We start from the raw sequence: 20,959 nt of genomic DNA, 5'->3' as shown, positions 1-20,959 counted from the left end.
TAGTTGTGTCACTTTTGGGAAGAAACTATGCCACTTTGGGGAAGATCAAGGTATTTGAACCTTGGTCTTCTGATTCCAAATCCAGTGTTTTTCATGCAATAATATGTGAAAAGAATGTAGCTACTTTACAGGATTGTTATGAGTTAAAAACTTTATAAAACTTTCAGTGACATGTAAGTGAACCATTATTATTAGGTCACAAAGCAATTTTAGAAAAATGACTTTCATTAGTTTGCAAGATAATAGTATTTTAATTCTTTTAGTTGCAGTGTTAATACTGCAAATGCAAAAAGTTAAAATAAAAATAAAGAATGAAAAATTTCATTATTTTGTTTTAAGCTTGGGGTTCATGTTATTTAAGAAATTAGTTTGTAAGAGTGTATATGATTATTTCAGCTACTAGAGAAATTGTGGGGTTTTAAAAATAGGCTATATTTATTATATTCTTACTGCCCAACAACTACCAGATTTTGAGGTAAATGAGAAAGGATAAGGCAGGAGAATCTTAGGTTTTACCAGTAAAAAGCATCTTTTAAATTATGAGTTATCTATTACTCATGAAACCCTAAGGGGTTTAATTCTCTTTTGAGTCAATACACATCTCTATCATAAATGTAAGTGATATATATATATTTCACAAGTTTTAAAGGGATAATTGGTGAAAATGTCAATTCTTTTATATTTATTCAGGATGGTAGTCAATCAAGATTAGGAGGCGAGACTATGGACATGGATTGTACATTGATTAGTGAAACTGTGCTTTTAAAAATCAAGAAGCAGGAGCAGAAGGAAGAGAAAAGTCCAAGTAAGGGTTGATTTTTTTTTTTTCTTTTTCCTTTTGAGGGTAGAAGAAAGTTGTGTATTTGCATTCATGTTGTTTAATTATAAGCTGATAGGATTTGAGCTGAAAGGATCTATAAAGATCATTGTGTCCAGTCAGCTCATTTAACATATAAAAAAAAATTGACCATATCACTATAAACCTTTTTAAAAATTTTCTTCTGATTTATGTATTATCTCAGTCAATATCCAAAAGGAAGTTTTTGGGAAATTTCATCAAAAAAACCTATTTGAACCTAAAATTGTTGTGGTTCTTTTTAAGAAATTAGAACCTCTTAAATGTTTTTAAAAGGGGTGTAAAACTGACAGCATATATGAGAAACATGTGCTTTTGTGGATTCAAGCAATATTATAAAATTGCTTTTTTAAAAAAATCTGATAGGGAAGGGAACAAACATTTATTAAGCAACTACTATGTGAGGTAGAGGCAAAATGACCTAACAACTTGTAAATGTCTAAAGCTCAGATTTAATCTAAAGTCTTCCTAACTCCAAGCCAAACACTCTATCCATTGTGCCATTTGCAAGTAAGCCAATATTCTAAGAAAGATGCTGCACTTTTTGGATTTTCTCTAGTTACATTTTTCTACTTCTCTAGAAAACAACTTGGCCAAATTAAAGGTCTCCAAACTCTGATGTGAAGCTAGCTAACTCCTCACCTTAAACTTCTGGTTTTGATGAGATAGGAAGAATGCTGATTACTGCACTTTTCCCATACATCACTGACATTACAGTAAATGAATCATTAAGAGGACAGTATGGTCTGCTACCATCACCACCAACAAAGTTTCTCCCACTCAAGGGCTCCCAGACATCTCAAAGTGAAGCACAAGAGAGTTGCATTGCTTAAAATTGTATTCATGCCCTCCTTTCATATAATGGTGAGGAATAGAAAGGGATACCTCTTAGTAGAACTACTGAGCTGTTGTCAACTTGTTGGGGGGGATTCTGAAACTAAATCATATTACTCCCTTTTTACATCTTCTACTTCAGGCAGAAAAAAACAAGCAACTAGAATTTTGCTTAGACTCCATGTTTCTTTATCTCTCATTCATTATTTCCCCAAACCATATACCTGAGTAAGTCAGAATGTTTAAGTTTATAAAATTTGCTTATGTCTACAACTCTATATCTCCTGCTGGAGAATAGCCAGATACATCCAATATCTGATATCTGGCTGCCTAGAGCCGAAGGCCAAGTGACTGTATAAAAATTTTGAATTAAAAATTAATTATATAATCAAAGAAGCAGAGAATTTTCAGAATATTTCAGGTTGTAAATGTTTGTGTCATACAAAAACACTAGTAACTGTACTATGTAACTGAAAGAAGATGAATTCTACATCTGATAAATGGAAGCTTCAAAGAGGCAAATCTTGATGTGACATAAGGGAAAATTTTTCAGCCGGAGTTGTCCAGCAGCCAAAAATAGAAGTCTTAAATTTCCATCATTGGACATGTAGAAAAAGGTGATTATAAGGCGTAATATAAATAGGCAATTTTTACTTGTTTTGTTTTGTTTGTTCTTTCTTGTTTTTTGTGCTTTCAGGGTCAGTGCTATATCTCCTGCACCACTTATTTGCCCAGAAATTCTAGTATTTGATGAAAAGTTGACTTTGGTCATCACTAAGATGTCTTTTAATAATAAGATTTAATAATTACATTACTTGATCATGAGAATGTGAATGTGTGTTTAAACAACATCATTCTTCATGATTTCATATATCAGACATAGCTTTAAGACAAAAATATATCCAATTTATTCAAAGTTTGTTGTTCATTCACTTCAGCTATGTTTGATTCCTTGTGATGCCATTTGGGATTTTATCATTTCTTTCTCCAGCTCATTTTACAGATGAAGAAACTGAGGATTTTTTGGGGAAAGTTAGAGTGATTTGCCATTTTTTTCTCCAGCTCATTTTACAGATGAAGAAACTGAGGCAAACAGGGAGAAAGGATTTGCCTAGGGTTTCACAACCAATAAGTGTCAGAGGTTAGATTTGAATTCAGGTCTTCTGATTCCAAGCCTGACATTCTATCTGCTGTGCTACTTGGCTTCCCTTGTTCAAAGTTAGACCTTTTTTTACTGAGGTAATTGGGATTAAGTGACTTGCCCAGGGTTACACAGTTAGAGAATGTTAAGTGTCTGAGGCCAGATTGGAACTCAGATCCTCCTGACTTTAGGGCTGGTACTCTATTCACTGAGCCACCTAGCTGCCCCAGGTAGACCAATTCTTATTTTCTACCCAATGACATATTTTGCTGCCACTTTTTAGGAAGGATGTTTACATTAAGCATCTCCCAGAATTTCCTCTGGCCTAAATTCCTTGTTGAATTATATCTGGAAATTTCAGTCATGGTTATTTTTTACTTTTTTCATTGAATAAAGGCTACTTTAGAAATATTATCATGATTCAACTGTGCTTGACTTGAAAATAGAACAAATTGAGCAGTTTTCCATATTTTTTATCATTAAATGTGACTTCCAAAAAAAAATCTTGTTTTAATACCTACACTATCTGCATTTAGAATAAATTTTTTTTGAGGATGATAAAAATTAATTTCAAATAACATTTTAAATCACGAATAATTGGAGAATTGCAAATTGTAACACTGAGGTATTAATTTATACTTTACACTAACACATCAGAAAAGAAAATTGACATGCTGGGGAAAATGTAGAAAAGCAGGGACACTAATGCATTGTTGGTGGAATTGTAAACTTGGTCCAATCATCTTGCGGGGCAATTGGGTGGTACATGGCGCAGAGAGTGCTGGGCCTCAAGTCAGGAAGAGTCATCTTTCTAAGTTTAAATTTGGCATCAGACATTTACTAGCTGTGTGACACTGCTCAAGTCTCTTAACTTTGTTTACTTCATTTCCTCATCTGTAAAATGATTTGAAGACGGAAATACTAAACTATTTCACTATCTTTGCCAACAAAATCCCAAATGGGGCCACAGAGTGGGGCACAACTAAATAAATGCAATCAGCCATTTTAGAAATCAATTTGGAATTGTCCCCCAAAGGCTATAAACCTTTGCATACCTTAGACCCAACAATAACTACAACTTGTGGTACCAAAGATATAAAAAGAAAAGGATTCATAAGTAAAAAAAAATTTATGGCAGCTCTTTTTATGATGGCAAAGAATTGGAAATTAAGGAAATGCCTATCAATTGAGGATTAGCTGAGAATTGTGGTACATAATTGTGATGAAATACTATTGAAATGATGAGTAAGATGGTTTCAGAAAACTTGAGATTTCTAGGAATTGATGCAAAGTGAAATGAGTAAAACCAAGAGAACATGGTACTGAGTAATAGCAATGTTATAACAATAATCAGCTATGAAAGATTTATCTACTCTGATCAATAAATAACAGTTTCAGAAGAGTCACAATGAAAAATGCTATCGACCTCCAGAATGAGAAGTGATGAACTCTGATTCTGCAGATTGAAACGTATTTTCTTTGTTTCGGTCTGTACTCAACGTTCATCAGTTGCTTCATTTTTCTTGCTTTTTATTTCTTTTACAGCTTGGAAAAGTAAAATGTTTCTTGCTTTCTCAGATCGGTAGGAAAGGGGCAAGAAAGAAGTAAAGAATTTGGAAATGAGATTAAGTTTAACCATCTACATTAAAAAAATAAAGGGGATGAAAAGCTATACATTGCCTCAACTTTCACCATTGGCCTTTTTATTCAGCCAGCATGTGTTTCTTAAACAGAATCTGTTGAACAGGGAAAATGAGCCAGGTGCATAATTATGAATTTTGAAAAAAAGTGAAATAGGATTGCCTTTGGGACACAGTGCTTTCAATGATTCTAAATTGTTTGCTTATAAAAATTAACATCATTAATATTAATAGTAAATGACTACAAATCATGAAATTACCACTGCAATTTAAAAAAAAAAATTAACTTTACAGTTAAACCAGATGACAATACAAATTACATGTTGAGCACAGGTTAGTTATAGCTTAATATCAACAATGTTTTATACACAGAAATTTTCATTAAAATTTTTTATGACTTGAAAAAAGTTAGAATGCTAATATAGCAAAAGTTTTAGACAATAGAAGGGGTAGCTTATTTGCTACATTGGATCCCTAAGAAAATAAATGAGCAAGAGAAAATCTTCTAATACTTTGGAGTATTATATGAAAGGTCTCTGGGAAAACATTATAAAAAGGCTTGGAAGGAGTAGCTAACTTCATGAAAATCTCAGATCTACCAATAAGCATCACATATGAACTAACACATGAATAGAGCCTTCTGGTGCCAAGATGGTGGAGTGAGGAAGGAACCCTCTGAAGCTCTCCTAGATTCCCATCCAAACAATTAAAAAATGACATTAGAATTGATCTGGGAGCAGGAGAGCAGGAAGCAGCTCATTACCAGGACAAGAAAGCTGCTCACTAGGGGGAGGGGAGTGAGGTTCAAGAGCAACAACAGCAGCCAGCCTCACAATAAGGGTCTTACAGCAAGGTTCCAAGCCTACCAAGGAGGCCTTGACTTATTGCTGATCTGTAATGAAGCACCACACAGAGGCTGGCCAACAATGAGATCCTACTCTTGAAGCCTTCTAGCAGAGAAACTATTTCTGTAGCATCTGAGCAGCAGGTTCCACTCCTGCAGTACATCAGTAAGATTACTCCTCTTCTAGAGCCAGCCACTAGAAAGAATAACAGGCCAACACTTAAACTCAGGTATACCCCATCCTCCAGTACACTCCAGAAGTATAACTTATCCTCCAGTGAGAGCAAGCAGCCAAATCTTGAACCACAGAGAAAGCCAGTAGTAAGATTCCAAGCCACAGAACTAAAAACTTGGGATCATACAGGAGCAGAGCCCAAGTCACACATTAAAAATGCTAAATGACAAAAAAAAAGGTAGAAAAAATAGTAAAAACAAAAAAAGAATTTGTCAAAAGAATTTGACAAGGAGGATCAAAGCATAAATTTAGAAGAGGATAATAGCATCAAAATGGCTACATGTGAAGCCTCAAATATATATATATATATATATATATAAAATTTAGTCTCAGACTGAAAGAGAATTCCTTGAAGAGCTTAAAAAGGATTTTAATTTTGAAAAGCAAATTAGAGAAATAGAAAAAAAATTGGAGAAAGAAATGAGAGTGATGCAAGAGAATCATGAAAAAAGAGTCACTAGCATGAGGAAAGATATACAACAATTTATCGAGGGAAATAACTCTTTTAAAAACTAGAATTGGCCAAATGGAAAAGGAAAAACATAAGCTCACTGAAGAAAATAATTCCTTAAAAATTAGAATTAAACCAAGTGGAAGCTAGACTTTTTAGAACATCAAGATAAAGAGATAATATAAGAATTTTAGACTATCTGAAAGTTATGATTTAAAACAAACCAAAAAAGCCTGCTTAATATCTTTCAAAAAATTATCAAAGAAAACTGTTCCAATATATTAGAACCAAAGGACAAAATTGAAATTGAAAGAATCAGTTGATCATTATTTGAAAGAGATCCCAAAATGAAAACTCCCAGGAACATCATACCTAAATTCCAGAGTTTACAGATTAAGGAGAAAATACTTCAAAAAGCCAACAAAAAAATAATTAGTATATCATGGAACAACAATTAAGATAACACCGAATTTGGTAGCTTCCATATTAAACAACTGTGGGGCTTAGAATATGATATACCAGAAGGCAAAGCAGTTAGGATTACAACCAAGAATTACCTACCCAGCAAAATTGAATATAATCTTTCAGAGAAAAAATGGATATTTAACAAAGAATTTTCAAGTGTTTCTAATTAAAAGACCAAAGCTGAATAAAAAAATTTGACCTCCATATGTAAAACTCAAAGAAAACATAAAAAGGTAAACATGAAACCAGAAAAAGAAAACAAGAAATTCAAGATTAAGCTATTTATATTTAAATATACAAGATAATATTTATAATTCTTAAGAACTTTATTACTAGCAGCACTTATAAGGAGTGTACATAGACAGAGGGTGCAGATATAAGTTGACTTTGATGGGATGATAATCCCCCCCCAAAAAAAATAAAATAAAGGGATAAGAAGGAAAATTGGAAGGAGGAGGAGGAAGATTGAATGAGGTAAGTTATCCCACATAAAAAAGGCATGAAAAACCTGTTATAGTGGAGAGAAAGAAAGGTGGGGTGGGCAAAACTTGAACAGCTCTCATCAAAATTGGCTCAAAGAGAGAATAACATACACAGTTGGATACAAAAATCTATTTTCTTCTAAAAGGAAGTAAAAAGGGATGGGAATAATAGAAGGGGAAGAGGGACTGATAAAAAGGAGGGTACATTGGAGAAGACTGTAATCAGAAATAAAATATTTGTAAGGAGGGAAAGGATGAGGGTAAGACATGGGAAGGGTAAACAAAGGAATAATAGCATGGAGGGAAAGTACACAGTTACTATAAATATAAACTATATATAAACTATAAATTTGAATTGGATGAATTCACCCGTAAAACAGAAGTGTATAGCAGAATGAATTAAAAATCAGAATCCTACAATGTGTTGTTTCAACAAACATTTGAAGCAGAGAAACCACACGCAAGATAAAGGTAAAGGCCTAGAACAGAATTTATTATGCTTCATCTGAAGCAAAGAAAGCATGATGGCAATCATGATCTTAGACAAAGTAAAACAAATTATAAGAGATATGGAAGGAAACTATCTTGCTGAAAGATACCACAAACAATGAAATTACTATACATATATGTACTAAATGGTATCATCTAAATTTTTGAAGAAGTTCCGTGAAATACAGGAGGAAATAGATAATAAAACTATATAAATGGGGGACTTCAACTTTCCCCTCTCAGAAGTAGAAAAATCTAAACCCCCCCCCCCCCCTGCCAAAAAAGTAAGAAAAGTTAAGGAGGTGATTAAAATTCTGGAAAAGTTAGATATGGTAGATCGTGGGAGAAAATTGAATGTAATAGGAAAGAATATACCTTTTTTCTCATTAGTACGTGGCACTAATACAAAAAATTCACCAAGTATTAGGACATAGAAACTTCACAACTAAATGCAAAAAAAGAAAAAACAAAAAATATATCCTTTTTAGGTATTAATGCAAAGAAAATTACATTCAGTAATGGACAATGGAAAGAAATATTAAAAATTAATTGGAACTTAAATAATCCTAAAAAAATAAATGAGGCAAAGAACAAATTGTAGAAACAATTGATAATTTTATTATTAAAGAAAATGAAAGCAAGACAACATCCCAAAACTTAGGGGGATTGAGCCAAAGGAACACTTAGGGAGAAATCTATATCTCTTAATTATATCAATAAAATAGAGAAAAGGCAGATCAATTAATTAATCATACAAATTAAAAAAGAAAAAGAAATCAAAAATACTCAGTTAAACACAATTGAAAATCAAGTGATTAAGAAATTGAAAATAAGAAAACCATTGAATAAAACTAGAAACTAGTTTTATGAAATAAAAACAATAAATAGATAAACCTTTGGTTAATGTTGTTTAAAAAAGGAAAAAAGGTTAAAAAATCAAATAAAAAGGACTGAATTCATCACCAATGAAGAAGGAAAATAAGACAAGTGTTAGATTTTTTTTGCCTAAATACATGCCAATAAATCTTATAGTCTAAATGAAATGGATGAATATCTACCAATATTTACCAATATAGATACCAATATCTTTCCTTTTTTCCCCCCTTTTATTCAAGTCTTCTTGTATAAAATAACTAATATGGCATTGTTTTACATTAAAAAAAAACCAAAAACTTGAATGGGTCTTTATTCTTTGTCATTTGGAAACTCTCTCCAGTAATGCAGAATGTTACAAATCTAGAGATGCCCACACTATATGACTCTTGATCATAACCTCCTTTAAGTTTGTCATAAAGTGTCCACCTAACAGGTTGGAGTTCTTTCTTTCATGCGACATCACAAGAATACCAGTGTAATACTTAGGCACTCCTCCTGTCATTTTTTGCCCTAGACACACAACCAAACTTTTAGATAATTCCTAATTTACTCCTTTTATTCCCGTTCTTTGTTTCTTCATTGGTTATGTGCTATAGCCCACACCAACCAACCATATGCCTAATAATTTAAAGACAAAAAAAAAGTTAAAATCTCAAAAATTTATCCCTATTTTAAAAGTGAAGATAATTGAATTATGGCTGTGAGATCTTTTATAGACACATGGTAAAACGTTAGGTTCTTTTATAAATATTTGATGTAATTCCACAGCATTCAGAGTTTGTGTTCCTTGGCTCCTTATATTTATATGTGTATGAATTGTTCATTGCCTAAAAACAACTTATCTTTTTCATAGAGAGAGAAAGAAAAGTGAATGATAGCTTATCAGAATTGTTTGATCAGACAACACGTGAAGAATATGAATCCTATTTGACAGATAGTTCACTGTGTGAACCAGAAGAAAATCTCCAAGTAGAATATGAAGAATTATCAGTTGCTGCAAAGAAATTAAATAGTAAGTGTGTTGGTCTTTTAAAGTATAACTCGTCTTTTAATCAACTGTTCATGAAAATTGTAGTGGAACCTTCTGAATCAGGACTAGACCTGTTGGAATCTAATATAATAAATGATCATCCTAATTTTAAAAGGCATATATACACTGGTTCATTAGCTGTTGAGTTCACTTTTCTCATTTGAATTGATTTCAAAATAAATTATTTAAAATTTCATGTGAAAACTAAAATCTTTATAGAGTAGGAAGAGGAATGGGTAGAGATTGAGAAAAAAGCTAAATAATTTAGACCTATCTTCTCCCATTTCAGATACCCTTAATACTTAAAGTAATTAAGGTTACAAAAGAGGTATGGGATTTTTTTCAGGGGACACTTACATAGGTAAAGTAGATATTAAAGGGAGAATTTTGTACTTACATGAAATTATCAGCAAATAGTCTATATTGGAATTTTCTAAGACCATAAAGCTCCAATCTAATATATGGTATCAGATCAAGCTAAATGATTTACAACTTTTCAGACAAGACTTTTGTTAAGTTTTTCTGCCAAAAATAATCAGAAGTAATATGAATACTACTAGGATCATCTTTTTTAAAGAAAAGTTTCTTTCACAAGTTAGAATTAATTACTACCCTTTTTGAAATCTTCCTCAGCTTCTCCACTCCATAATATCTCTTCTGAATTTTCATTTAATTTGCAGCTGTATTCTTTACTTAGAATAATGGAATTTTGCCATTGGAAAGGACCCTCAAAATAATTTAATGCAAAGGACCTCATTATATATTGTATTAATATTTTTTATTTTTTTAATTTATGTTTATTTCCTACCTAATGAGATTGTAATCTCTGAGGATAAAAGCCATGTTTAGACTTATATTCGCCATGCCTAATATGATGATAATGAAGAGAGAAGATTTTTTTAAGGAAGGAATATGACTTTAATAGTAAGCTTTCTAGTTAGGGTCCACAAGCTTTAATATTTATTCTTTTAAGCACTTTTCCCTGTGTACCTGATAAAAGGATTAGTTTTTTCTCCTAAAAATATTTCTATTATATATCTATATGTGAAGTATTAGAAAATAGTGATACCTTAAATTTAGAGTTCTTGTTAAAGTTTTAAACCTTTCACATATACTTTTTGATTTTAACTTCATAAGAGAGTACTGATATGCACATGTAGTAATAGTCCTGTTTTGCAGATGAAAAAGGAACCAAGCCAAAGAATTTGAATTGAGTTATATTTTGCTTGAGTCTATGCCACCCAATCAAGTAAACAAATGGAAGGAAAAAGCCTGGGTTCAAATGCTGTCTCAGCTATTTATGTACATTCATGAACTGAGGAATGTCACTTAGTATGTCTGGACCTCGTCAGTAAAATGAAGAGATTGAACTCAATAGTATCATCAGTTTTTTCCAGCTCTGCAGCTATGAATACTATTGATTTCTTCTAATTTCCATAATCAGTTTATAACATAAGCATTGGGATTTTTTTTGCAGATCATGAAGATATACCTGATAAAGTCAAACAAAAAGCATTTGTGGAGCCTTATTTTAAAGATGATGAAAGGTAATTCATCTTGATGGACATAGGTTATATTAGAGGATAATTGTAAGAATTGTAAAACTATCACTCTAAGGAAGAAGGTTGTCTTGAACTACTAAAAGTCATTATTTATAAACAAAGAAAAAAGAATGTCATTGGAAAATATCCAGGTCAGTTCATGGAAGCATTATGAAGAAGGAAGGTCAAGCAGAGAAAAGGAAACAACTTTTTAGGAAAAAAGGTTTGTTACTTTTGGAATTGGCCATAGCACTCCATTTCATTATGGTACCCAGGCATCTTTTATTTGATTGATTTTCAAAGTTGAAATTGTTATTTGTAAGATTATCAAATTATATGAAAATTTGCCTGATTTTTTTCTCCAGTAATGTATTCTTTTTGGATTAAAATTTTACTTTTTAACCTTTAGTAACCAGATTATATGTTCTGATATCTCTATTTTACCTTTTGGTAAAAATTTAAAATTCTAGTAATCCTTAGTTTGCAGAGTTGATTTAACATACATACGTACTACATATATACATAGGTAATCATATTTTCTGTCATTCAGTTTGTACACTATTTCTTTTCAGAGAAAAAAAGAACCTGATATGCATAGTTAAAAAGGAAAGAAGCTTTAAAACATAAAATGAATTGTGCTACTAAAAACAATTTTAGCATTTATATTATTGGCAAATTGTTCAGTGAGCAAAGAATTTTAATCAACTCATCTCTAATTTCAGGAATTTAAAGAGGGTGTGGCAATTATAGAATATAGATGCTGGAGGTGGGGCTGAGGGAGTCAGGCTTTGTTAAAGCTCTGCTCCTAGATATGCCAGCAAACCCCACTTGGAGGTAGAATGAGATGAGGGAGCAGGAGGAAGATAGCAGCCACTGACCTGAAAATCTATTAGGGTTAAAGTTTTTGCCCCTTCAATCAAGGTTATCTTTCAAATAATCTTCCAGGGAAGTCTAGAATTTTTTCTGTAAAGCATCATTGTGTATACTTAAGAATAAGAATAACTGACAGTAGAGTTTTTAGAGTTTGCCAAGAGTTTTACATACTTTTGGACTGCACAACAATCCTGAGAAGCAGATACTACAATTATTATTATCCTTATTTTATATATAAATGAACTGAGACTTAGAAGTGAAGGAATTTGCCTGTGGTCATAAGTAATAGGGTCAGAAATAGTATTTGAACCCAGATCTTCCTGATTTCAACAACTTGTGTGATAGCTATATTCCTTGACCATTTCTCATTCTTTATTCTAAGGATCAGGGATCTGGAAAGGTCCTATAATGAAAGTAAAACAATTAGGAAATAATTTTGAAAGTAAAGTTCTTGCTTGATATATGTGTATTGGCCTAAGTGTGGAATTAGATAGTAGTACCTTATTTTTATGAAATAGAGAACATGTTTGAATTATGTGAAAATCGGGTTTAAGTCGAACAAATTTTAAATACTGTTGAGAATTCACTTCTTAAAGCAATTAACTCTTTTGTAATGTGAAGTCATTTTGTCATTCATCTTCAGATTTTCATATATTGATTTCTTTAAGGAGGATACAGTTCCAGTTATGCACACTTTTGTGTTTATGCATTGCTTTTCTTTCTATTATTCCATTACTTCCAAGTTCTGTATACTGCTTTTATGCTTTCATAGTATTCCCCAAATTGTAACACCTTTTTGCAGAAAAGGATATATCTTTTGATATTTGTATTGTTATTTTAAAGAATTTTGAAGAGGTAGTATTTCCTTCAGCAAAAATGGCATATAGTTTAGCCTTAAATTTGTATAGTTTGTATCGATACATTCTTTGGAAACAGCATTCTCTTATTTGACCATAATAGGGAACTCTAAATCCAGGTCTTATATTCCTTTTTTGATGGTGAATGATTATTTTTTACATTCCAATTCTTGCCTTCACTCAAAGGGAAAAAAAGGAGAGTTCAGCATTATTAGTATTGTTTTTTTTCCATTACAATACTATAATATCTAGAAGAAGAAATGAATTCTTCTTTCAAGCAAAATGATCAAATAAAAGGAGTTCTGGGATTTTCCTAGGATTGTTTTATTTTATTATTCTTATTATCAGATAATATATATAAAGCATTTTGCAAATCATAAAGTGTTCTAAAAATGGTAATTATTATTTATTTTGATGCATTCTCAAACCAAAGTCTTTGTAGTATCATTCACCACAAACTAATATGTGTAATATGTGTAATGAGTATTATGAATGTCTGATTTTTTTTTTTCTTTTAGAAAGACCACATTACAAAATTTCCCTCACATTGAGGTGGTACGAAAAAAGGAAGAGAGGAGAAAATTACTTGGACATACATGTAAAGAATGTGAAATTGTAAGTAATCCTCTGCTCTGGTAACTGCTCTGTTTTTCTAAAAAATACCTTTATTATCTCCAGTTTGTCACCAAAAAAAAAAAAAGGTATCGATTTTTGTCATATTTGTGTCAGAAAAATTCTAACTTGGTTTAAGAATTATAGAAGCAACTAAATATTGAAAAAAAGGAAAACTGAAGTACTTGAGATAGTGTTTCTAGAGTGACAAATGGGTGGAAATACAATCTTTTAAACCTCAAGCCCACAGTGTATCTGGAAACTAAAACTTTATTTCTTGTTATTAGAAATAAGAAATGCATACTTGTTTTTACTTCAGATAGTATTATTTTAACATTTGTTTCCTTTTACTTGATACTTCAGTGACTCCTTACTATTTTGAAATAGTTTGATCTTTTCCCCCTCCGAATTAAAAAGGATGTCAGTGACAAATCTTAACTTCAATTTTTTAGTGGAATTTAAAAACACAAATTATTTTTACGATTAATAAATATTTGCTTTCCTTCTCCCCGATTAAAAAAGGCCTTATATTACAGATGAGGAAACTTAAGACCCAGGGAATTTAAATGATTTATCCAGGAACACATAACCAATAAGTATCTGAGGCAGGATTTAAACTCCATTCTTCCTGGAATGTATATTTACATTTTACTGAGTCTTGATAGGGAATTTTATCTTTTTTTTTTTTTTTTTTTTTTCAATTATAGCTTTTTATTTAGAAGTTATATGCATGGGTAATTTTATAGCACTGACAATTGCCAAACTTTTTGTTCCAATTTTTCCCATCCTTCCCCCACCCCTCCCCCAGATGGCAGGTTGACCAATACATGTTAAATATGTTAAAGTATAAATTAAATACAAAATAAGTAGACACGTCCAAACAGTTATTTTGCTGTACAAAAAGAATCGGACTTTGAAATAATGTACAATTAGCTTGTGAAGGAAATCAAAAATGCAGGTGGACAAAAATAGAGGGATTGGGAATTCTATGTAGTAGTTCATAGTCATCTCCCAGAATTCTTTCGCTGGGTGTAGCTGGTTCAATTCATTCCTGCTCCATTGGAACTGACTTAGTTCATCTCATTGCTGAAGAGGGCCACGTCCATCAGAATTGGTCATCTTATAGTATCGTTGTTGAAGTATATAATGATCTCCTGGTCCTGCTTATTTCACTCAGCATCAGTTCATGTAAGTCTCTCCAGGCCTTTCTGAAATCATCCTGCTGGTCATTTCTTACCAAACAATAATATTCCATAATATTCATATACCATAATTTATTCAGCCATTCTCCCACTGATGGGCATCCACTCAGTTTCCAGTTTCTGGCCACTACAAACAGGGCTGCTACAAACATTCTTGCACATACAGGACCCTTTCCCTTCTTTAAAATCTCTTTGGGGTATAAGCCCAGTAGTAGCACTGCTGGGTCAAAGGGTATGCACAGTTTGATAACTCTTTGGGTTAGGGTTTTTTTTTGTTTTTGTTTTTGTTTTTTGCTAAGGCAATTGGGTTAAGTAACTTGCCTAGGGTCACACAGCTAGGAAGTAAGTGCCTGAGGCTGAATTTGAACTCAAGTCCTCCTGACTCCAGGGGTGGTGCTCTATCCACTACACCCACCAACTAGCTGCTCCAATAAACCATTATTGGGAACAAAAGTAACAAGAGAAGTAATAATTTGTAAAAGTGTATTGTCTTTTTGAACACCATATCAGCTGACTGGGGCTTGATTTGGGTCTTCTTTTTAAATTTTTGTCAATAAGAAGTTGCTGTCTTTTAAGATTAAATTATCTAGTACCAATTCAGTTTGGAATTTAGTTTAGCACTTACACTGAAAATCCATTTTGCATCCCATTTGTTTTTGTTAACTTGGCTTGCTTAGAAAATATCATTATCAAAGGATATTCATCTTCATTATCCTGACATATTTTTTCCCTCACAGCCTGTTCTATATAATATTAAATAGTCCATGTAAATAGGATCTTGTGTTTAAGTTCTTATTTTTTTATGATATGTCGGAACAAAAATTTGTTTTGAAGTATATTCACTATACACTATGGGGATCTCAATAACATCCAGTACAGTTTGCTATTCCCATAGACAAATTATACATGATTGGATTATGTAAGAATCAGTATTCAATTTCTTTCCCTCTTTGTAGTCTCTTTCATTCAACCTATAGTAGAGCATTTGGATATGTGTCAGAAAGCTTTTTAAAATTCTACAGCTTTATAATAGCTAAGATGTAATAAGCAACAAAATATTTTAAAGCATACTGTGTACTTATACAAAGGAAGACAAAGAGTCCTAGTCTTAAGAAGCAGACAATATAATTTGTTCTGCCTTGTCCAACTCTGCATGACCTCATTTGGGGTTTTCTTAGCATAGATACTAAAGTGATTTGCTGTTTCCTTTTCCAGTTCTTATTGCAAACAAGGGAACTGAGGCAAATAGATTTAAGCAACTTGCCCAGGATCTCATACCTTATATCTGAAGCCAGATTTGATTTTAGGAAGATAAATCTTTCTGATTGCAGGCCCAGCACGCAATCCACTGAACCACCATCTAATTGGGAAAGACAACGCATACAAAAAATATACAAATTATATATATATATATATAGGATAAATAGGAATATAAACAGATTAAGCTCCTGCCAGCTAAAAGAGATTTGATCTTTTAAGTCTTTTTGTTATGATTGTCAGCATTTTATCTTAATCTCTTTCTCACCTTCCCAAGTATTTAAAAATTGTACAACTGTCTAGATAAGCTGCTCTCAAACTTCAGTATCACACTTTGTCTACAATGGTATTGTTTTTCTCTCATTCCATTTAATTTTTTCTTTTATGTCACTATAGTTGCTGTTTGACCTATACTTCTTTTTTTCTCTTCTGTAAATTGAGTGAAATTATGTATTAAAATCTCATCTAAGTAAATTGAAAAATATATATGCACATGCCATAAAATCTTATATAAAGAGGACACCCGTCTTGTTGTCTAGTCCTGCCTCTGATTTTCACATTTGTAAAATGAGAGGTTGAAACTAAATGATTTCCAAGGTCCTTTTCCACTATAAATTTTTTTTTGGTCATTAGTTTTCTTCAAACTATAGAAATGGTTAAGATTTTTAGATGTGAATTTTGAATATTTTGCATATGGTTTTCATACACACACATTTTTGAAGTTTGTTTTTACTGCATTTTGTCAAAAATAGAGTTGTCATTGAAAGCTATATAACTTTTGGGAAAAAGCATTGTAACTGTTATATAACTTTTGGGAAAAAGCATTGTAACTCGGCCCCAAAACTGAACAATTTTTAAAAATAACATTGAACAACACAAAACATTGAGAGTGTTGTCCTAATATTGTCCTGTATCAGGAATATTTTCCACTTGTGATCCTGTTTCACCTAAGAAATTTTTATGCAATCCTGGGTATTTTGGTATATAAACTAGGTATACAAATTAGACATTTACTGATAATAAAATCACAATTTCATGAACATTCAGTTACACAAACCCACATTGGGATCATTATACATAGTTTAAGAAGCTTTGTCTTATACCAACGAAACATTCACCCTTTGAACATTTTGTTTACATGCTTAAAGGTATGTTATGGATGCAGAAAAAAACTTAAAATCTTTATTATTAGTATTATGCAGATATTCCAGAAGAAGAAAGGGAAAAGAAACTAGCCTCCTGTTCAAGGCACCGTTTCCGCTATATTCCTCCTAACACACCTGAAAATTTCTGGGAAGTTGGGTTTCCTTCAACTCAAACTTGTGTGGACAGAGGTAAGAACACTTTTCTTCCATGCTTCAAAAATCTGATTTCACCATTGTAAATATGTCCTTCTCTCTATTGTTAGTAAATTCATTTGTGTCTGACTCTTTGTGATCCCATCTACTGTTTTCTTGGCAAAGACAGTAGTGCGATTTGCCATTTTCTTCTCCAGTTCATTTTACAGATGAGGAAACTGAGACAAATAGGGTGAAGTGACTTTCCCAGAGTCCCACAGTGTCTGAGGCTAGATTTAAATTCAGGAAGATGAGAATCTTCCAGACTCTAGGCTCTATCCATTGTGCCACTTGATGTCTTCCATTAAAATTAAAACACATCCCTTCCATACATTGTTAGTAGTTTCAAATGTTTCTATAGCCCCCCCCCCCCCCCCAAAAAAGTAAAAATATCTGGTGCCCATCCTTTAAGAAATACACCTCTCAACTCACATTATGCTCCTAAATATGGTTATCTCTTTGCCCGTTCTGGAAGCTTTTCCAGCTTGGCCATGATTGTCAGATTTTTGCCTACTAATATAACCTTTGAAAAAGGAAGTCTTCTCCTGCCTTGGAATAAGATGCTAATGGAAGAAGAGAATATCTGGGAATTAATATAGTTTTATGTCTTTAGTTCAAATTCAAATCAGGTGCAACTTTTCCAACATAATCTATAATCATTTTGAAACCTAACAGGGATTGTTCCAAATTCCTGAAATAAAAAGCCTTCTGCATTAGTATTCTGTAAACTTTAATGTAATTTTATTATGGAAAGTAGCATTAAATGTTTTAGATAAATTTAATTAAATATGTATCCTAGTCCTTAATCACATTTATAGAGAAATTTTTTTAAGGTTTTATGCACAACAAATGAGTGTAGGGTTTACACTACCTTAGTCCTACCACTTGGTACTCATTTGTCCTCTGATAGATCACTTAAACTGCTGTGGCCATAAGGTCTTTTTTTAATTAAACAAATTTTGACTCTTGCAATTCTATCTATGGAAAATTTATAAGAGCTTTATTTACAAAGCAGTAAAATAAAACTGCACAAAGCTAAGTAGCAGAGGTAATTTTTACTGTCAACTTGGCTGAATATATTGGTTAACTTAAGATCTTGACTTTCCATGATAAATGTGGAAATATGTTTAGAAGAATTGCACATGTTTAACTTATTTCTTGCTATCTAGGGGAAGAGGGAGAGGGAAAGGTAGGGAGAAAAATTTGGAACACAAGGTTTTACCAAGATGAATGTTGAAAACTATCTTTGCATATATTTTGAAAAATAAAAAGCTATTATTATTTTAAAAAAAACACAACAACTTAAGCTCTTGAAAGTCTTTTCAATTCCATCATCAAAACTCAATATAGGTTGAGTTTGTAAAGTGGGATCTAGACTATCTTCTTAATCAAAACAGAATGTAACCATCCATTCTCACATTATGAAATTTATTTGATAAATAATTATGCAAATATTCCTATAATGTCAGAGAGAGTAAAAGGCAAACTAAGTTGGAGCTTAGGTAGGGAAGAAGATGCAGAGAGAACTAAGAGCCAACTAAAAAAGCTAAAATGGATCTGTATTGAAAGCTAGGCAATGGAAAGAAAAACAGAAAAAGTTAAAGAAGAGAAGCCTTAAGAAAACCAAGTTTTGACAAGGAAACAAAGGTAGTCTGAGTAAATTCTAAGTGTACTTATTTTTGTCAGACATAACACTTCTGTGGCTGTGGAGATAGTAAGTTATTACCTATCTTATTACCTATCCTTTTACCACATACCCTTTGTAAATTCTAGTTAACTTTTCAATAATAAGCTGCTGTTTACAGCTCCATATAGCATTCTCCAAAGGAGGAAATCATTTTCTGAGCATCAAAACCATAATAATATTATGTAGTATTTATCACAGGATAATCAGAAATCCTGAGTTCCATTCTGGGCACCACATTTAAGAAAAGATATCAACATCTGGTAAGAGGTGACCAGAATGTTGATTGAGAGGATGTGAAATCAAGTCATAAGAAGAATAAAAATAAGTTGAAAAAACAAGTTTTGCTTATTCTTAAGAAAAAACTTTAAAAGGAAGTTGTTTCCATATGTTTTAAGAACCGTAATTAATCAGTAAGTGTTTGCTACACACCAAAATACTGGGAATACAAGTACAAAAAATGAAATAGTTAACTATTCTCAAGGAGTTTACGTGTGGAAAAAGAATTAAATTTACTCTTTTTTCTTGAATAAACAAGCTAGAACCAGCAAATGATTATTGTAGAGAGGAATTAAAATGAAAAATTATTTATCAATTAAAATGAGCATCCTCAGAGAAAAATGTTGTGATTTCCATCATTGGAGGTTTTCAGCTGAAGCCATGGATATTATATAGAGAGGATTCCTGTTCAGATTAGATTTTATTAGATTAGTTTTGCTAGTACTAGATTACCTCTCAAGTCAATTCAAATTCTGAGATTCTTTGACTTTATGGTAATAAAGTTAGGCCAAGCACCTGGTCTAGAACATGAACCAGAAGTTCCCCACCCCTGAACTCGATATTTCATTGTTATTTTATTTGTTGTGGGTTGGCTCTTTTTTTACATTATTACTCTTCATTGTTCATAGGGAAATTTAAATAGCTTTAATAAGTGGAAAGTATTTTGTATTTTGAAACACAAATCAGACATCTCAGATTTCATGTAACAGATTTGGTGCAGGCTTGAATTCTTGGTTCAAGAGTTTCTATGGCTAAAAAAAATGCATAACTCAGTCTATATGATGATTTGCTTCTCCTAATTTAAGCTGATTCAGATATACATTGTCACCACACCCATTCTCAAAGCTTTTTCAAGCTTAGTTCAAAACCTACCAGAATTTTTGTTGTATAGGTAGAGCCTCAGGAAACTAAGAACATCTCTTCTGCATTGAAATTAGGCACAATAAAATATTTCAGCATGTCGGTATTAAATGTTTATGTTTCCTTTAGCAATTTAGTTGACAAAATACAAATAGCATAAGATTATCTAGTAGCATGTACCTTTCTTGACAATGAATTATTTTTTTAAAGTCCTGATTTTTTTCTGTTGTATTTTTTTCTAAGGGTACATTAAGGAAGATATTGATCCTTGTCCACGTCCCAAAAGGCGGCAGCCTTACAATGCTATGTTTTCTCCAAAAGGCAAAGAACAGAAGACATAGATGTTGAAGAAATTGCAAAAGGTGCCCGAACAAAATTCCTCTTTTATTTATAGTTAAAGTCGAAATAAAAAACTGATTTCTTCCCCTCTGTCTTCTATAACTTGATCTATATATCATCTAAATACAGTATATCAGGAATTATTATTTAAAATAATTTTAGTACATTTATTGTGCTTATGCATTTTTCTTGATTTTGCACCTTTGAAACAATGAGGTGCTTCCATTTTGCACTGTGTAATTTAAAGGGATGGATTTTATCCTTTGTTTTTTAATAATATCTAAATATAATAAAAAAAATTGTGATAGATTTCATTATCAGTTTGTTGCTTTCCAAAATAGTCTTCTTAAAGGTTTTCTTTATGCATCTCTATTTTCAATTTCAATTTGGAATTACTCACAATATCTGGCACATAGTAATTGCTTAATAAATGCTTGTTTTCTTACCTCTTTCCTATCAGAGTTATGTACAAGCCAAAGTAAGACTGAATAGGCAAACACTTCAACTCGGATAACTGGCATATAGATTCTTTTAAAAATTTGAAGATGGTAAGGTTGAGAGCAATAACTACAGCTAATTATAAATAATAAGTTTAGATCTTTCAAATGAAGTCTTTAATAGAATAAAAGAATATGCTCAGAAATAGGTCCTAGATTTGGAACTATGACCCAGAGGGCACTGGACTATGTATATAGACCCTTTGACCCAATGATCCTTATACTAGTTCTGTAAAGAAATCAAAGTGTGAGGAAAAAGACTCATGTAAAAAAACAA

The 20,959-nt window shown here is 32.0% G+C and overlaps 1 protein-coding gene across 2 annotated transcripts in view; it reads left to right on the top strand.

Moving 5' to 3' along the window:
- RBBP8 (RB binding protein 8, endonuclease) overlaps positions 1 to 20,275 on the top strand; it is an 80,909-nt gene extending 60,634 nt beyond the window's left edge. For both annotated transcript variants that reach the window (XM_031946533.1, XM_031946532.1), the window contains 6 exons: positions 691 to 805; positions 9,167 to 9,325; positions 10,821 to 10,890; positions 13,133 to 13,229; positions 16,878 to 17,019; positions 20,090 to 20,275. In XM_031946533.1, the coding sequence (XP_031802393.1) occupies positions 691 to 805; positions 9,167 to 9,325; positions 10,821 to 10,890; positions 13,133 to 13,229; positions 16,878 to 17,019; positions 20,090 to 20,187 (681 nt within the window). In that variant the 3' untranslated portion in view covers positions 20,188 to 20,275. The remainder of the gene's footprint in view (positions 1 to 690; positions 806 to 9,166; positions 9,326 to 10,820; positions 10,891 to 13,132; positions 13,230 to 16,877; positions 17,020 to 20,089) is intronic.
- The last annotated feature ends 684 nt before the right edge of the window (positions 20,276 to 20,959 follow it).

This window comes from Sarcophilus harrisii, chromosome 1, assembly GCF_902635505.1.
Source record: "Sarcophilus harrisii chromosome 1, mSarHar1.11, whole genome shotgun sequence".
Classification (NCBI taxonomy): domain Eukaryota; kingdom Metazoa; phylum Chordata; class Mammalia; order Dasyuromorphia; family Dasyuridae; genus Sarcophilus; species Sarcophilus harrisii.
The sequence above is the reverse complement of the archived record's forward strand: the minus strand, read 5'-3'. Positions and strand labels throughout refer to the sequence as shown.